The sequence below is a fragment of the Durio zibethinus genome, chromosome 1 (assembly GCF_047325235.1).
Source record: "Durio zibethinus cultivar Kanyao isolate XHJ-2024 chromosome 1, ASM4732523v1, whole genome shotgun sequence".
Classification (NCBI taxonomy): Eukaryota; Viridiplantae; Streptophyta; class Magnoliopsida; order Malvales; family Malvaceae; genus Durio; species Durio zibethinus.
The window spans coordinates 36,021,815-36,038,473 of record NC_143162.1 but is presented as its reverse complement, the minus strand read 5'-3'; the positions used below and the strand labels follow the sequence as shown (position 1 = coordinate 36,038,473).

Genomic DNA, 16,659 nt, shown 5'->3' with positions numbered 1-16,659 from the left:
CTCGTAGGTTTGAATAATAATCCAGATGAAAATCAGTTTTGAAAGAGTAAATCCAACTATATGTTAGAAAATCAGAAATAAACTACTCAAAAAATGTTTTTTTCTTAAGTTCTATTACTTTTTCCATTTAAGTCTCCAACACGTGAGGCGTGGACCAATTCTCAATGTAGTATTCTTCTTTTCTTCCGTTGAAGCAACAACTGTCTTCATGATCTATATTTTTGGATGCTAAAGCAAGATATATATATATATATATATTGTATAAAACTTCGGAGAGCTCAAGAATTGGTAAGCAATTCTTGGGGAATAATTACTTACATTGCATGGTTGCAACTTTTGGAAATGAGACTAAAGTCGGAAAGTCATCGATGTCGACTATCGTGTTCACAAGGGGACCCCACACATGCATAACTAGCCAATGGTGACTGCCACTGGTGTAGCAGTCGGTATATTATCATTGCCGTGTCAAGCAATTGCACTAAAAATTCTGTGATTTAGCTGGAGGTTTCTTTTTCTTTTTGGTAAGTAAAAATTGCGGATAGATTGTATGTTATATTTAATAATATAAGATAAATTATTATAAATTGTGTATTTAATATAATTTCAACAAATAATTATTGACAGAATTTAAACTTAGAATTTTTTTATCATAAAAAAATAAATTTTAACTAATTAAGCCAAATCCTTTGTCGATTTAGCTGAGGATTTTTTTTTTTGTCAGCTAAACATCCCTGTACGTCTGGTAAATAAATGCAGTGTGTAAGCACTTCGGAAAATAGTTTCTCATTAGCCATGTATAAAAGCCGTAGTCCTTAGAAATAAATGAAGAATTTTTGCTTTCATGCGTAAGGTGTTAAAATCTTAATTTTATAAATAAAAATTTAAATTTTGATAATTTTAAATATCCAAAATAATTTATTTCTTGAAAAACAATGGTTGTTGCTCAAAAAAGCTAAATCTTTCCGATCTTAGTCCTCTCCTTATCGAAAAGTTTCCTCTATTTATGTTATTACATCATATATTAAATAATTATACATCATTTTAGATAAAAAAATTTACCGAACATAAAAAAAAAAATCACGTAAACCAAACTAATATATTATTTTACTTGACAATTAAGGAAAAGAAAGAGCTATTTTTCTTTATGTAATTTAAAGTTAATGGAATTCTATATGTATTAATAAAAAAGAAAATCTTTTTTTTTTTTAAGGAATTAAACAGAAAATCCTCATTAGCCCACTTTAGGCATCATTAATTTGCTGCCTCTGGTACATAACCTTATTAGAGCAGTTCATGTGCATTTTTTTGGCCAGCTTTATTGTTGGGCTTATTTAAGGATTTTCATGGCGTAAATATCGAGAGTTCGAACCTGTGAGTGGGCTTCAACGAACATTGAAAGACCAAGATCTCAAATCCCAAATGCGCTCGGGAACCAGTGAACTATGAAGTAATTAATATAACCGCTGACCGTGGGGTCGTTGCCTCAAAGTCTGTGCTATACTTTATTGATCGTGTGCTATAATAATTAAATAGAAATGGTCGCCAGTGAGTATTCGACCAAATATTTATGATAATGTTCTGAAGGATACCGTCGTTGCCGGTTTCTATTTAAAGCACAGCAACATTATGCAATCACACAAGCAAAAACGACAAATTCAACTTTGTAATGCGCCCTGATCTACTATACTATTAACGATAAGTAGGAAAGAAATTTGATAACGTTTGGATCATGACAAAAAAGAAAAATAATTGCATTTTAGCCAAGAAAACCAAACGAACTGATTATTTCCTTGAATTGAAAGAGGAGGAAGAAACAATTTCTAATTACTCATCATTTTGATGGCTTACACCAAATTGAATAAAATGCCATAATGGAAGGAGCATAACATAAGTTGTATTGGTGCTCCATTGGTCTTCATCATATTGACTTGATTGAGACGGGTTTTGATGCAGATTAATGTCTACCAGTCAACTGAGATCGTCGTTGCTACTAACAATTCTACATAACCTCTGTTCCTTTGTTTATTTTATTGAAGGCCATCAATTTTTAAACCGATTAAATTATAGTAGTTGTATTATTCTGATCACCTGCTTTATTTTTCTTTGTGGCAACGAGGTTTCCATGCGGTGATCTCATGTCACGAAGCCGCTTCTCCTTTGAAAGAACTTCTGCTAATCTGTACATTATAGTAGAGCATAAACAAGCATAAACAACCTGTTTCCATGGATGATTTTGTGTTGAGATACAAACAATTTCATGCACCAGACAGTCAAATTGTTCTATACCTGATGAGAGCCTCTTCATTTGTTACCTCACCAGCTGGCTCAAATTGACCATTCTCCAAATTCATTCTGGAAACAGGTTTTTTTAGCAATTCTTCCCCAACTTTGACAAGATTCTCCAAGTTTTCCTTCGTTGCAATATCCACAGATGACAGTTTCTCAGAGAGTGTATCATCCTGCATGATTTTTGGCTATGAGTTACGTATCTGTATATATACATATATACATACGTACGTGTACCTGTGCTGTTTTTTAGAGAAAATTTTCACTTTGATATGTAATGACTATGAGGAACGAAATAATCCTTTACTATTTTTTAGTTGAAACCACATTCAATGTTTTCACGGATCAGAAAGAAGACTAGGTAAAGAGAAACATAATTTGTGACATCATTTATGAGCTAATGTAATGTTCATCTCATGATCAACAAATTTATACCTGAATTCGGAGATAACTTTTTTCGGATTGAAGGGCTTGAAAAACTGTGGCAATGTGAAAGTCGACCATGTCACTGCTTGCTTGCATGAAAATATCCACCAAGGGAGTAGAATGTTCACTGGTCAACCATCCCAAAATACCCCATTTGGCTGCATTAGTAGCATGGTACTTCTCTTCAGCTTTTGGTGAACCAGTCCCCAAAGATACAACCAGGAACCGAGCGTAGTCAGTTGGCTTTATTGGGAAAAATTCAGGATTCCCTCGAAGGATTTCCTTGGACACTTCATTTATAGCAACTAAAGTCTGAAAAGAATTAATATGATTCAGATTTTCACCGGAATTCTAAGGCAAATCCCATCATGTTAATGACATAAATATTGATGTGTACCGGATTGTTAGCAGCAACTCCTCCATCAATAAGATTGAATTCTTTTGTTTTACCATTTGGATCTTGGGTTTGAAAATGATGGGCAGGAAGATAAGTTGGAGCTGCAGAACTTCCAATGCATATATCAGAGAGCAGAGCATCTTTGCTAGGATCACTCTTTACCTAAATGATAACAATTTCATGACCAGAAAATTGATAAAGAATCAGGCCTCATGTCATACAACAACAGTCAAAGAAGAAAAGAAAATCATTTTCTTGCACTCCTTTTATTCTGTTAAGAAAAGCAAAGGGATATAAATCTCTAAGAGGTAATAATTAATGGACCTCATAGCTGGAGAAGATTTTTGGCTGGAGTAGCTTGATATCAAAAGTTGGGATCACAACATTTGTCAGGGTCTGGTGCAATCTAGTTTCTCCCAACTTCTCCCTCACAATATTATGCAGATATTTGCCATCATATTTTGGTCCCATTAGAGATTTGACCACATTTGCAGCCGGTGCAAAGGGAGAACTGCATGTCATGTAACAAAACAGAGAATCATCTTAATAACTACTTGAGAAGTGATTGAGAAACGATATTCATCTTGAAGGAATTTTAGCCTCCCTTCTGTTTCCATCGTAATTACCTATCTTGGGGAAAGATTTTAGGACAGTGTTCAAGGTAGAAATCATTGATATCTTTGGCAGCAAAAAGAGGTCGATTCCCCTCATTCGGATTTGGGGTAGTTAGCATGCCGGTCACGAGACCACCAGTGCTAGTCCCAGCAATGACATCAAAATAATCTGCCAATCTCGCTTGCTCACCATCCAGCTTCTGTACATAGCCAAACATAACCTCAATGTCATAAGAGAAAGGCAACATAAATATACTTAAAATATCTTAATTTTCTAAATGAAGTCAGCCATTAGATGATCAAATCCTGTCCCTTAACCAGGTATTGAGAAGTCATGCATGTATCTCAGCTACTACAAAAAACAAGAAATGAAAAGCATTTCCAGCCACCTGAAGTTGAGACTCTAAAAAGGCAAGTATAGTTCCAGGAATTAACCCTCTGATACCCCCTCCATCAATGCTAAGAACAGTGATCAAAGTGCCATACGTGGGAGGTTGAAGAGGTGATCTTGGACTGTCCGTAAAAAAATTATATCTCGGAATAATATGTTTTGCAATACTCTCCATTGACGGAGATGGAGATTTTTATCAAGGTTTGAGAACGTGAACAAAGGCAGAGAGATTGAGAGGAGCAAGTTGTAAGCTAGGTTGATATGTTTGATACACTCCTGAGACATGCATGTGCAGGCATTTATATAGCCTACCTACTCTCAACCTTCAGGTTTGAAACTTCAACAACATTGTTATGATTATCCAAATTCGTTACTTATCCCAACTTCCATTCGTGCTAGCCCTTCTCTATGCTAGACCCAACCTCCATTCATCTCCCGGGAAGACATTGAAAATTCTAACTCTAATTATTGGCCAGTAGGCAACTGTACAGTTCATAAGTCATAACAAAGAAGAGAAGACCTGCAGGTTTGACCAATTTGGATAAAGAGTTGAAACAAAAAGTTGTTTAGAAATCAAGAATTGCTATAGTTTAAAGATTCACGGTCATCATGGACGGCCATCTTTTTAAGCAACTGGCTTAGAGAATATTTGGGGGGGGGGGGGGGGGGGGACGACACCGGAGACGTACCAAACCCTGGATTTTAAGAAAGTAGCCAATAGGAACTGATCTAGGTGACAGAAATTCAACAAATCAAAATAGAATAAAACCAACAAAAGTGTCAGAAATTCAACAATGTTGACTATAATTTTTAGATGTCAATTCGCCCTCAAAATCAGCTAATAATTTTATTAGGCCAATCAAAACGCGATTAAATTGAGAGGCAGCCTAGTTCTATAACCTAAGGATTCTCCATTATCAAAAGGGTTTAAAAAAAAAAAAGAATAATGATCAAATAGTGCAACTTGCCCATTTATATCAGAAATAATTAAATATAATATGGGTACTTGTCCATTTACATTTTTTTATTTGATATATAATTTTCGTGTCTAGAAAACTCTATGAACATGATTTTATTACAAATATTCATATGTGTATTCAAATAGTATATATTCTCCACCCTCCAAAAAATATATGGTATGGATCTCCATTAAATAATTTCATGCAACTAAAAGAAAATGTTCAAAACCCAAGCCCATCAAGCCTAAACATTTTATTAAACTCATAATTATTTGTTCGAATAAAATGTTTCAAAGCAGCCCATCTACTTGAATTTGGGCCATGCAAGTCCACTGACGATTTCTTATAATTGGACCGGAACGGACAAACATGATGAGATATTTTATAAGTTTAGCCATTACAGCCCAGGAGGATTTAAAAGAGCAAATCAGAAGGGGAAAGATAATCAGTGAAGTCTTCCTTTGTCTTGTTACCAAAGAAAAGTTCCTGAAACTCCGCTCGACAATGTCAGGCATGGAGAGATTGCAGAGGATGTTCGCCGGTGCTGGAGGAGCGTTGGGTCATCCACCGCCAGATTCCCCAACTCTCGATTCGTCGGAGCAGGTCTATATCTCCTCTCTCGCCCTCCTCAAAATGCTCAAGCACGGTACTTTTCTGTTTCTCTTCTTCTCAACATATACTGATTTAAAGTTTTTTTTTTTTGTCAGTTTTTCTTTTATTTGCTTTTCTGATTATCTTTTAGCCGCCTTATAGTTTTGTTTAGAAAAATTCTAAAAAAATATCGATGGTCTTTACTACTTTGATTTTGCAGTTTAGGGTTTTCTTTTATTAAATCAAAAATTTATTTTCTGATCTGCTTTCCATTTACTTGTCTATGAGAAGTATGAGCTGTTTCGATTTCAATTTTACGGTTAAGGACTTAAGCTTTAGTAGGTAGTTGTTGCAATTGTGTTTCTATGTTTGGCTGTTGTGAATATTTTGTAGGAAGAGCTGGAGTTCCCATGGAGGTTATGGGTTTGATGTTGGGAGAATTCGTTGATGAGTACACTGTACGTGTCGTGGATGTCTTTGCAATGCCACAGAGTGGTACTGGTGTTAGTGTCGAAGCTGTGGATCATGTTTTTCAGACAAATATGCTTGACATGCTCAAACAAACAGGAAGGTACCATTTGTAATAATGGTTGAGAATAACTCAAAAATTGCGGAGATGGTATTTGTATGACAAGATTAGATGGTTTTGAAAGTCATAATGACCTATTTCTCTATATTGCTTGTTGATCTTTTTGCTTGATGTTGCAGGCCAGAGATGGTGGTGGGTTGGTACCATTCACATCCTGGATTTGGCTGTTGGCTTTCTGGTGTGGACATAAACACACAGCAGGTTGTGTTTAATCTTTTTTGCATAGTGCTGCATCATACACATGCTAGTCACCTAGCCATGTTACTTTTGCTTAGAAGATTTTCCTGTCAGTCATAGGCTTTAATGTCCTCGGTTTGTGTTAGTATAAAACTCATTAATCACATCATTCTTTCATACAAACAAACGAAAACATCCAACTTATCTAGCTCTTATATTGATTTTCCTGTTATTTTTTGTTTAATAGGATTCTTGTTCCTGTACTTTTCTGTTCTTTTTTTACCTTTTGTTGGGGGTTGGGGGTGGTTCAAGGGAATGGGGATTGCCTGACAACTTTCTCCTCAAGTCTGATCATGTAATTGATATGGAGGAAAGGCATCATTTTGGACGCTGCACTGTATTAATTGTGATTCATGGCTTTGTAAACCCCCCCTTCTTTCTCACTCTCTTTTCCTCTTTCCCAGAAAAAATGTAGATCTGCCATTATTGTCAATTTTTCTTGGCACAGACATTTTGGCTGCCTAAAACAATGCTTTGTACAATATGTCAAAGATGTTTGAGTATGTGACAGTTAATAGATATCATGAAGGCTGGAAACATAAATGTAGTTTATTGAATATTGTACTACTACATATACAAGGTCAAAAAAGTTTGGATACTTGCTTTTTTCGTCTAGCCTCTATCAATTGGTTTATGTTTTCCACTTCAGTCTTTTTAAGTGAAAACCATTTCAATGGTTCATATGGTTTTACATTTCTTTAACTATTGTGATTAATGAAAGCTGGTCTATCTGTTGCTAATATCTGTCGCTGCTTGCAGAGTTTTGAAGCTTTGAATCAAAGGGCTGTAGCAGTGGTGGTGGACCCAATTCAGAGTGTTAAAGGGAAGGTGGTGATTGATGCATTCCGTTTGATCAACCCACAAACCATGATGCTTGGCCAAGAACCACGTCAGACAACATCCAATCTTGGGCATCTTAATAAGCCATCTATCCAAGTGAGTGCCAAAAGGATACTGTCTGAGTTTTTCTAATAGCTTCTTTTATACAAGTACTGATCTAAACTCATTATTTTTCATTGCCAGGCATTGATCCATGGGCTCAATAGACATTATTACTCTATAGCCATTAACTACAGAAAGAACGAACTTGAGGAAAAGATGCTGCTGAATCTTCATAAGAAGAAGTGGACAGATGGATTGACGCTTAGGCGTTTCGATACCCATTCCAAAACCAATGAACAGACTGTTCAGGTGAGTGAAGTTTTTCTGCAGACTTTAATATCATCATAGCCCTTTTGTGTATTTGTAAGATATATATATATATATATATATATATATATATATGACTTTATGTTGTCCCTCTCTGATGTGAGGTGTTTGAAGACCCTCAGAAAGGGACGAAAAATGTTAATAATTGATAACTTCCCTTTGTCACTTTAGGAATGTTCGATACAAAAGGGCTATATAAATGTGTGGGCTATATTTCTCAATAGTAAAAATACTTCTTTGTTAGTAAAGTTGCATTTAGAATGCTGCTCAAAGAGTTCAAATGTGAATGCCAAATAAATTAATTTCCTGTTATAATGAAAATTGTCTTCGGAAAGGCAAAGTCATGATGTTGGGTTTTTTATATGTGCAGGAAATGCTCATTTTAGCTATAAAATACAATAAGGCAGTGCAGGAGGAAGATGAATTACCTCCTGAGAAGCTGGCAATTGCAAATGTTGGGCGACAAGATGCCAAAAAGCACTTAGAGGAACATGTCTCAAACTTGATGTCCTCAAACATTGTTCAGACTTTGGGAACTATGCTCGACACAGTCGTGTTCTAGACTCTTAGCATTTGTATACTCTATTCAAGTTCAGGAACTGCACCTACATTGATATCTTCAAGCGAAGTTTCTTGTTATTTTGGGAAAATTCAGAAGTGACTATCAAGTTGCGTCATTAAATTTGTGATGCTTGCTTCTCTCTCTGTGTGGAAGTGACAGGATATGTTGTTTGGGTTGTTTAACTTGATTTTGGGGCAGTTTTTTTGGGATTCGTCATTTTGTATTAGCTTGTTTAATGTCTTTATACTTATTTTCAGGGTTTTGAAATTCTTCAAGGGCCAGATGATAGAAAATAATCTTATAAAAGAAAAGGAAAAAAAAAAAAAGAAAGGGCAAAGCTTAACGAGGGCCTCTTGCCTGAGTTGCATTCTCATTCTGTGGTCATGAACTAATGTCGACAAGTTGAGCAACAGGGTGCCGTGAACATAAAATCGAGGATCCTTAATGCCAATTAAATCATTCTAGAATGGACGAATCTAGGAAAAGGAGAAGAGAAAGTAGAATGATTTCGCATAGACACAATACTACTAGAAAATTACGTCAATCAAGAGTAAAGGCAAAGAAATCTTGACAAACAGGTACTTGGAAGGGGAATCTAGGTAGATCTTAATCGCACTTGAACTTATTTTATTACAAAAACAACCCCATACACCACATTTTTCACTCAACAGGAACCTTCCCTTGGTTTAGGAAAGAAGCCAAGCGTTTTATCAAGCTCTTGGCCTTGGCACAGTCAGGGTTAAAGATATGGAAGACATGATCCTCACCTTCTGTCTCCATAATCTCTGCCTTTCCCTTCCACCCAGATTTCACCAATTTATCATAATAAAACCAACCTCTATCCTTCAGTATATCCTTCTCTGCAACAATAATAAGGATTCTATCACATGCCAAGCCCGCAAGATCAGGGGATCCATCCACAAAAGGGTTGATAAGCGGATCATCACACCCTTTATGAGAAGGACAAACGTACAACCACCACTTGTCCACTAATTCTTTCCTGAACGAATCATTAACCTCTGCTCCAATAGGGGTTACTCCCCAAAAGTAAGGATGGATCATACCAATACCAAGAATCTTCAACTTTTGACCCAGAACCGATTCCTTGATCCAAAAAGCCAAGTGGTGTGCAATATTTGCACCAGCACTATCACCGGCCATAAACACCTGTTCAAAGTCGACATAATCCTTGATCCAAGCCTCATGGTTGCCATCTCCCTCCTTTTGGGAAGCTACCCACTGAATTGCAGCCCATGAGTCTTCATATGCAGTAGGAAGTGGGTGCTCTGGGACTAACCTGTAGTCAACCGAAAGAACTACGATGTCAGCCTCAGCAACTAGCTTGTTGATGCTGTTATGGTAGTTTGGAAAAGCTGGCGATGCTACACAAAAGGCTCCACCATGAAAATAAACTACAAGTGGTAGCTTTTGATCCTTACTAGCCAAGTTGGGTCGGTAAATCCTAGCTGAGACGCCGGTTTCGGGTATGATCACGATATCTTTGGATAAAACGTTGGTTTCAGGATCAAGTCCTGGCGAAACTACTTCAACTCCGGCAGTTCTCTCAACGGTTCCATCTTGATATACTTTAAGATAGGGAAACAAATCAAGAGCAACTTCTGACACGTTAGAACTCATTTCTTTTTGCGTGTGTTTGAGTGTCAGAGAGAGAGGAAACTGTAAAGTGAAAAACTGAACAAAAAGGGAGATCTGACTAATTAAGACAGGCAAACAAAGGAAAGACAAGAAAATTTATATTATGTATCTTGTGGAAGTTCACCGTGGACCGGAATCACACATTTGCTTTATTCGATTATTTTAATTCCATCGAAAACCAACATTTGGAGTTTATTATCAATGACCTCAAGACCAGGGTACAAGTACATTATATAATTATTTTTCAATGTGGACATTCAACTGTCTACTTCACTGGGGATTTTATTACTTTGAAAAATGAATTATGTCCCATGAATGCATACCAATTACCCACCCACACGCAAGTGTTTTTCATGGGAAGCTGCTTTATTCACCATTAGTTGGCAACCAAGACACCCACATATATGGCACATAATTCATTGTGATCTTGAAAGAGAAGCAAACTAAAGAAATATATAAATGGCGAATTTGTAATGGGTTTTTTTATTTATAAGAATAAGAAAGGGCTTTGTTTGACAATTGTATTTTTTGTAGAAAAGATTGAAGCCGACCCTAAGGAATGAAGTTGTTAGCCTTTTGCTTTAGTCGGTCTTTAGAAAAAGAAAAAAAAAGTTATACACTGCAACAATCTAACATACTTATTTTACATATATATAAGTTTTCAAAATTCTATTATAACCCATAAAAATTTTAATTCTTTTATTTAAGTTCTTAAAATAAGACGTGAATATGTAAAATGAATGTATAAATTAATTCATGTAACACTGTACTTTGAATAATAATGTTAAGTTTTATGATATAAACGCAATTGCAAACTTTTTCAGAGAACGTTACGTAATTAACCTAATTTTTTACAATGAAATGTTATTTTAATTGTGATTTTAACCTTAAAAAAATTGTTTTTAGGACATTTTTTAGAAAAAAAAAATTTACTAAAATTTTTGTATAAATTTTCATTAAAAAAATTTTAATTTTTGTATATAATTAATTTTCAATGTGGATATTCAACTGTCTACTTCTCTGACCTCTGGGGGATTTTATTACTTTGAAAAATGAATTATGTGCCATGAATGCATGCCGATTACCCACCCACACGCAATTATTTTTCATGGCAAGTTGCTTTATTCACCATTAGTTGGCAACCAAAACACCCACATATATGGCACATAATTCATTGTGATCTTGAAAGGGAACCAAACTAAAGAAATATATCAATGGCGAATTTGTAATGGTTTTTTTATTTATAAGAATAAGAAAGGGCTTTTATTTTACACATTTATAAGTTTCCAAAATTCTATTATAACCCATAAAAATTTTAATAATTTTCTTTTAAGTTCTTAAAATAAGAAGCGAGTATGTAAAATGAATTCATGTAGCACTGTACTTGGAATAATAATGTTAGTTTTTATGATATACACGCAATTGCTGGTATATGCAAACTTTTTCAAAGCAACGTTGCATAATTAACCTAATTTTTAACATTCAAATATTGTTTTAATTGTGATTTTAATCTTAAAAAATATATATTTTTAGGACATCTTTTATTAAAATTTTTGTATAAATTTTCATTAAAAAAATCTTAATTTTTCATCATTAATGATTCATTGTAATTTTTGACTTCCTGATATTGGGGGATGGAAAGTCGTCCAAGTCTTCAATTGGTAAACCGTAACATTCGGTTAATTTGTAATCATGAGAGTGCCACCCCAACCAATATTGCATAAAGTCACACTTCTTCCTCCATTACTACTTCTTCTACAACAAATTAAGAAATAAAATCGAATGCCAATTATCAATTAAATCAATTGATATGTTATTGAAATTAATATTCAAAGGTTGTGGGTTCGAAAGATCTTATGTGCGTAATGTTTTCTTTAACTATATAAGTAATAAAGTAAAGAGTTCAACGATATATTAAAATTAAAAAAAAAAATAAATTATTATCTAGTTCTTCTTTCTCTTGTTACAATACATGACCTTAAATTTAATATAGTGAAAAATGACTACAAATTAAAACTTGGGATAATTTGATTTCTATCACAAATATAATTTTAAAGCCACAAGTTTCAATCAAATGATGTATTATTTTTTGTTCTTAAAGACATGTATATGTAATCTTCAAACATCTTCTGCATAACGTTTAGTACTTTGAATTGATCTGAATTATTCACCATTTTTAATAGAAAAACTTTTATAATCTTAATATTATAATGTTATCGACTTTGACTAATCAAACTTTGTAATCTTTTACTATAATGGTTATTTTCTTGAAGGTAAGATCCGGGTTCAATTCTCCTCTGTAAACTTTCAAAGCATTTGGAGTCTTGAAAGTTGAAAGAAACTATTGGATTAAGAAAATCTAAACTCAACTCACCATTGGATTGTCGGCGAATATTTGTATTGTATCTATTTTATGTATAATACAAGAATTATCGTATCAAAATTCATATTAATATTTTAAATATGAAATATATTTTTTTATTTTTATCAAATTCATATAAAATTTAACCATATTAATTTGTATCTAAAATTGCTAGGTCTACTAATCACCAATACACCTAGGTAATTAACTAAGAATTTTGGCATTACATGACATCTCACACATACAAAGCATTTCACTTACAATTATTCAATCAAAACAAAAAATATATAAAATCCATTATTTATAAATATGAGTTTCACACAAAATTTTAATGAATCTTACATAATTTTAAACTAAAATTAATTAATTATAATATAATAATTATAAAATAATATACCCTTTATTATCAAATGCAAACAAGAGTATGAAAAAGCATATATTTGAATTTTACCACGAAGATCAGAGGAGATTCCAAGGATATATATTGGATTTCTTCTCTTTGAACTACTCAATTCTTGCATGTATCAATACAACATCAAATATATACATGTGTTAAAAGTTATATTGCTATATATATATATATATATATTTACATAAGATGAGTTTGGTTTATGCAAAAGAGAAGAAAGTCTTGATTTGAAATCAAAATTTTTATATTTTCTTAAAAAATCCTTAACCACTAGATAAGGAACTGAGAAAGTTACATTGCTATTTCACTATCATCAGTCATCATCATCCACAAAGTAAATTGAGAAATGTACATATGGTAATAACTATAATAAGTTAGGCTTACATGGTTAATTTTTTTTTATTGTTTTATTTGAATTCGAAAGGAACAAAAATTAATTAATTGAAGACCATCATGACATCATCATTCATCAAGATTAGAAGAATGAAAGGTGCATGTTGTTCTCCAGTCAAAACCATATATGAGTGAGCTCCTTATTTCGTGATTCATGACTGAAGACTACCGAATAACGTGAATTTGTCTTTCCCAATTCCTAATGTAAGGGGATAGAAAACTTAAATAGGTGCTTGGATTCAACCTCACTTTCAATGTGGTACAATTAAGTTTATTGGATCATCAGTTAAATTTAAATGTTAATTTATAGTAATTTTTTTAATTACAGTTATAATAATTTTTACTACAACTTTTAATTTTACAAAAATCAATTTCATTATCTATTCAAATGAATCCACAACTACTGCCCACTTATATATGTGCAGGTTGTGTATTTGAGATTTTTAGCTATACATAACCTTTGTCCATGTTTAAAAAATGTGAAATTAATATTATGAGTTTAATTTAATTAATTTATATAATAATTTTAAAAAATAATATTCAATAGATATAAAATTTAAATTTTAGCATTTACAATTTTTTTTTATCTTCAAATTGTTGTTTTTTTGTATAAAAAAATTTGAACCTAAACTTTTTTTTTTTTTGTCGAACTATCCACTAAATGAGATGTCTTAACTCTTAACTTATAAAACTATAGGCAAGTTGGGTGGAGCTTTGTATTTCTGTTTGAGACAAATTAATCACAATAATTTTGAACGCACTTTTCGAATTGTACTATATATATATTTTTATATATATTTAATTTAATGTATTGTTGAATAGTATTAATGTAAGTAACTAATTTTATTACATTTAATTAAAATATTTTATAAATAAAAAAAATTATCAAATACACTAACAATAGAGTTTTTAACTTCACAAATTGAATTAAAATAATGGCACATGCCTCTTAATATATATTTAAAAAAATTAATTAAAAAAAAACATGTGTTATTATTTTAATCCCACTTATGAAATTAAAAAACTCTACTATCAATATATCAAATAATTTCTCTTATAAATTTTACAAAAAATTAAACCGTAAATACCATTCAAAAACCAAAGGTTTTAGCAAATAATTTCAATTGATAATAGAAGTAAATTAATAGCATTATCAAAATGGGAGTTCAAACAAATTATTTAAGCAAACAATCCAATAGTAACCATCAAATGAAAGTTGGCATATCCCTATTGTGAAAAGCAGCCAATCGAATGATCAATGCACCTTAAACACCATCAAAAACTAAAGCTTGTAGCACATCATTTCAATTGATGATAGAAGTAAATTAACGGCATTATTAAAATGGGAGTTCAAACAAATTATTTAAGCAAACAGTCCAATTGTAACCATCAAATGAAAGGAAGCATATCCCTATCGTGAAAAGCAGCCAATCGAGTGATCAAGTTCTCCGCTTCTGTCCCCATAATCTCCACTACGGACTGCGACCATCCACCTACTCCGGCCCAAAGCCTCTTAATTTTCAACACACCTTACATTTTATTATTATAATTTAAATTTTTAAAATATATATATATATCGATAATACATATTTTAAAAATTGGCTTAATGATAGAAAAAGTGATTCTAAAATTTTAAAATTTTAAGTTCAAATTTTAATATCTTTATATGAAAACGTTAATTAATTGAATATTAATCAAATATGATCCCCAAATTTATTGTTTTTTTTTTATAATTATGACGTCATGTGTTATAAATTAATTCACAATACAACGGAGGTATTAAAAAAGTCTCATAAAATTATTAAAAAAAAAAAAAGGCAAGTTTAAAGAGTGCTTGTTGCTTGAGTTGCATTCCCTGTGGCAACAGGGGTAATGTGATTGTATGAATGATTGAGTATCCTTCATGCCACTTACATCGATCATTCATGAGAAGGGCTAATCTTAGAAAAAGAAAAGAAAAAGTAGATTGTTGCATAAAGGAAACAATACTTTTGGAGACTAAACATCACATTTGGTACGAGATGATTTGTCTAAACTTTACGATGGTCTGTGTTCATAATTACATCATCTCTTTTAATAGTAATTTAAAAATTTTATGTAATAGTGATTTTAAATTATTGAAGTGCTAAGATCACTACCTTCAAGAGTAATATAATTCTCAATTTAAAATATAAAAATATTTTTATCACAATGAGAAAGTTATTTTTAATATCAATTTTTATTAATTTATCCTGATAAAAGATGTGCTTAACTTTTTTTTAGAAAGCTAAATAATAAAATTTTCAAAAATTTATTTTTTAATAACTTATTTAAAAAATTTTTTATTACAATTGAATAAATATTTATTGATTATAAAAATAATAAAATTATTTAATAATTTTTTTAGAAATTATTTTTAATCAAAATTTATTTGTATTTTATAGTTTTTTACAAAATAATATTTAACTATTTTATAAATTGTCGATTCAATAAATATTAAATTGTTTACATTTTTTTAAGATTATTTTGAATATTTTATATTTTATAACTTATTTTTTTATATAATATCAAATACAATGATTTAAGATCACTAGTAATCAAATCACCTCGATGATCTTATCATCGTAGTAATTAGACCATCACAACAATCTTGAAAATAATATCAAACACTCATTTACAGTATGTTTGGATTGAAGGAAATAAAAGAAAAATAAAAGAAAGTAATGGAAACAAAAAAACATTTACTTTGTTTGAATAAACTTTTAATTTAAAGGAAAGAAAATAAATTGAGACTCAATAATTCTTGGTTTCTCTTATAATCTTCATTTTTTTAATACCCAAATTTGAGAGAAAAGCTAAGGAAAGAAAAGCTAAAAAAATTTTATTTTTGTAAAAAGACTATTATATCCAACTTTTTATTAATACCAAAAGCCTAGTAAAAAAAAAAAACTTAACCACATCACAATTTTTCTGTAATTTTTTTAAAGTCATTTCTTTTTTCAAGTAAGTTTCACATGTCCTTCCAATATAAAAATTTTTTATAATTTTTTAGTGATTTGATCTTGATGAATGATTAAATATGAATAGACATATTTTTTAGATTTATGAGATGTCAAACTTACTCCAAATTTTTTATTTTTATATGTAATATATTATAGTTTGAGATGTCGATAATTTTAGGAGATGTTTCATTGAAACACAATTAACTTGGCTATGATTATAAATATATCAGTACGCTTTCCACTCAAACTTAATTGGTAAATATTAGTTTTATTTTTTTTAAGATGGAAATATTTATTTTTTATTTTAGTAAAATAAATTTATGTTGAACAACTATATGGTGATATATTATTACTTCTTGTTTGGTGTAAAAAGGACATAATTCACTTATATGTAATGTTTTTATGTGATTGCATTTTTTATATTTAATAGCTTTTATATGAATATATCGTCAAAGTGATAATATGCTGAAATTTTGATAATGGCCAACAAGTCTATCAATGCATATTTGTAAAATATCTTCTTATTTTACTTGATTAAAAATCACTGATATAGTAGCAATTGTAATGCTAGACAAGATAGCAAATATATTATGATCC

At 31.6% G+C, this 16,659-nt stretch overlaps 2 protein-coding genes and 1 pseudogene across 2 annotated transcripts; 1 reads left to right on the top strand and 2 right to left on the bottom strand.

Annotated features, from left to right (window-relative positions):
• Positions 1-1,727: 1,727 nt before the first annotated feature.
• On the bottom strand, positions 1,728-4,386 carry LOC111312631 (patatin-like protein 2). Its single transcript, XM_022913071.2, has 7 exons — positions 4,113-4,386; positions 3,736-3,923; positions 3,434-3,620; positions 3,110-3,271; positions 2,722-3,024; positions 2,287-2,459; positions 1,728-2,177 (listed from the first exon to the last, which is right to left on the bottom strand). The coding sequence occupies exons 1-7, from the start codon at positions 4,287-4,289 to the stop codon at positions 2,057-2,059; spliced, it is 1,311 nt and encodes a 436-aa protein (XP_022768806.2). The 5' UTR covers positions 4,290-4,386; the 3' UTR covers positions 1,728-2,056.
• Positions 4,387-5,520: 1,134 nt separating this feature from the next.
• On the top strand, positions 5,521-8,528 carry LOC111312628 (26S proteasome non-ATPase regulatory subunit 14 homolog). Its single transcript, XM_022913069.2, has 6 exons — positions 5,521-5,719; positions 6,058-6,235; positions 6,373-6,454; positions 7,250-7,426; positions 7,514-7,681; positions 8,070-8,528. Exons 1-6 carry the CDS (start codon positions 5,578-5,580, stop codon positions 8,259-8,261), a joined length of 939 nt encoding a protein of 312 aa, XP_022768804.2. The 5' UTR covers positions 5,521-5,577; the 3' UTR covers positions 8,262-8,528.
• A 248-nt stretch (positions 8,529-8,776) lies between these two features.
• LOC111312630 (putative carboxylesterase 2 pseudogene) lies at positions 8,777-10,025 on the bottom strand (annotated as a pseudogene).
• Positions 10,026-16,659: the final 6,634 nt, after the last annotated feature.

Coding starts and splice junctions, on each gene's coding strand:
- LOC111312631 (XM_022913071.2), bottom strand. CDS start 4,289: ATGGAGAGTATTGCAAAACATATTATTCCGAGATATAATTTTTTTACG. Junction 3,924..4,112: donor TTTTAGAGTCTCAACTTCAG/GTGGCTGGAAAT, acceptor GGCTATGTACAG/AAGCTGGATGGTGAGCAAGC. Junction 2,178..2,286: donor AATGAAGAGGCTCTCATCAG/GTATAGAACAAT, acceptor TATAATGTACAG/ATTAGCAGAAGTTCTTTCAA.
- LOC111312628 (XM_022913069.2), top strand. CDS start 5,578: ATGTCAGGCATGGAGAGATTGCAGAGGATGTTCGCCGGTGCTGGAGGA. Junction 6,236..6,372: donor ATGCTCAAACAAACAGGAAG/GTACCATTTGTA, acceptor TTGATGTTGCAG/GCCAGAGATGGTGGTGGGTT. Junction 7,682..8,069: donor CCAATGAACAGACTGTTCAG/GTGAGTGAAGTT, acceptor TTATATGTGCAG/GAAATGCTCATTTTAGCTAT.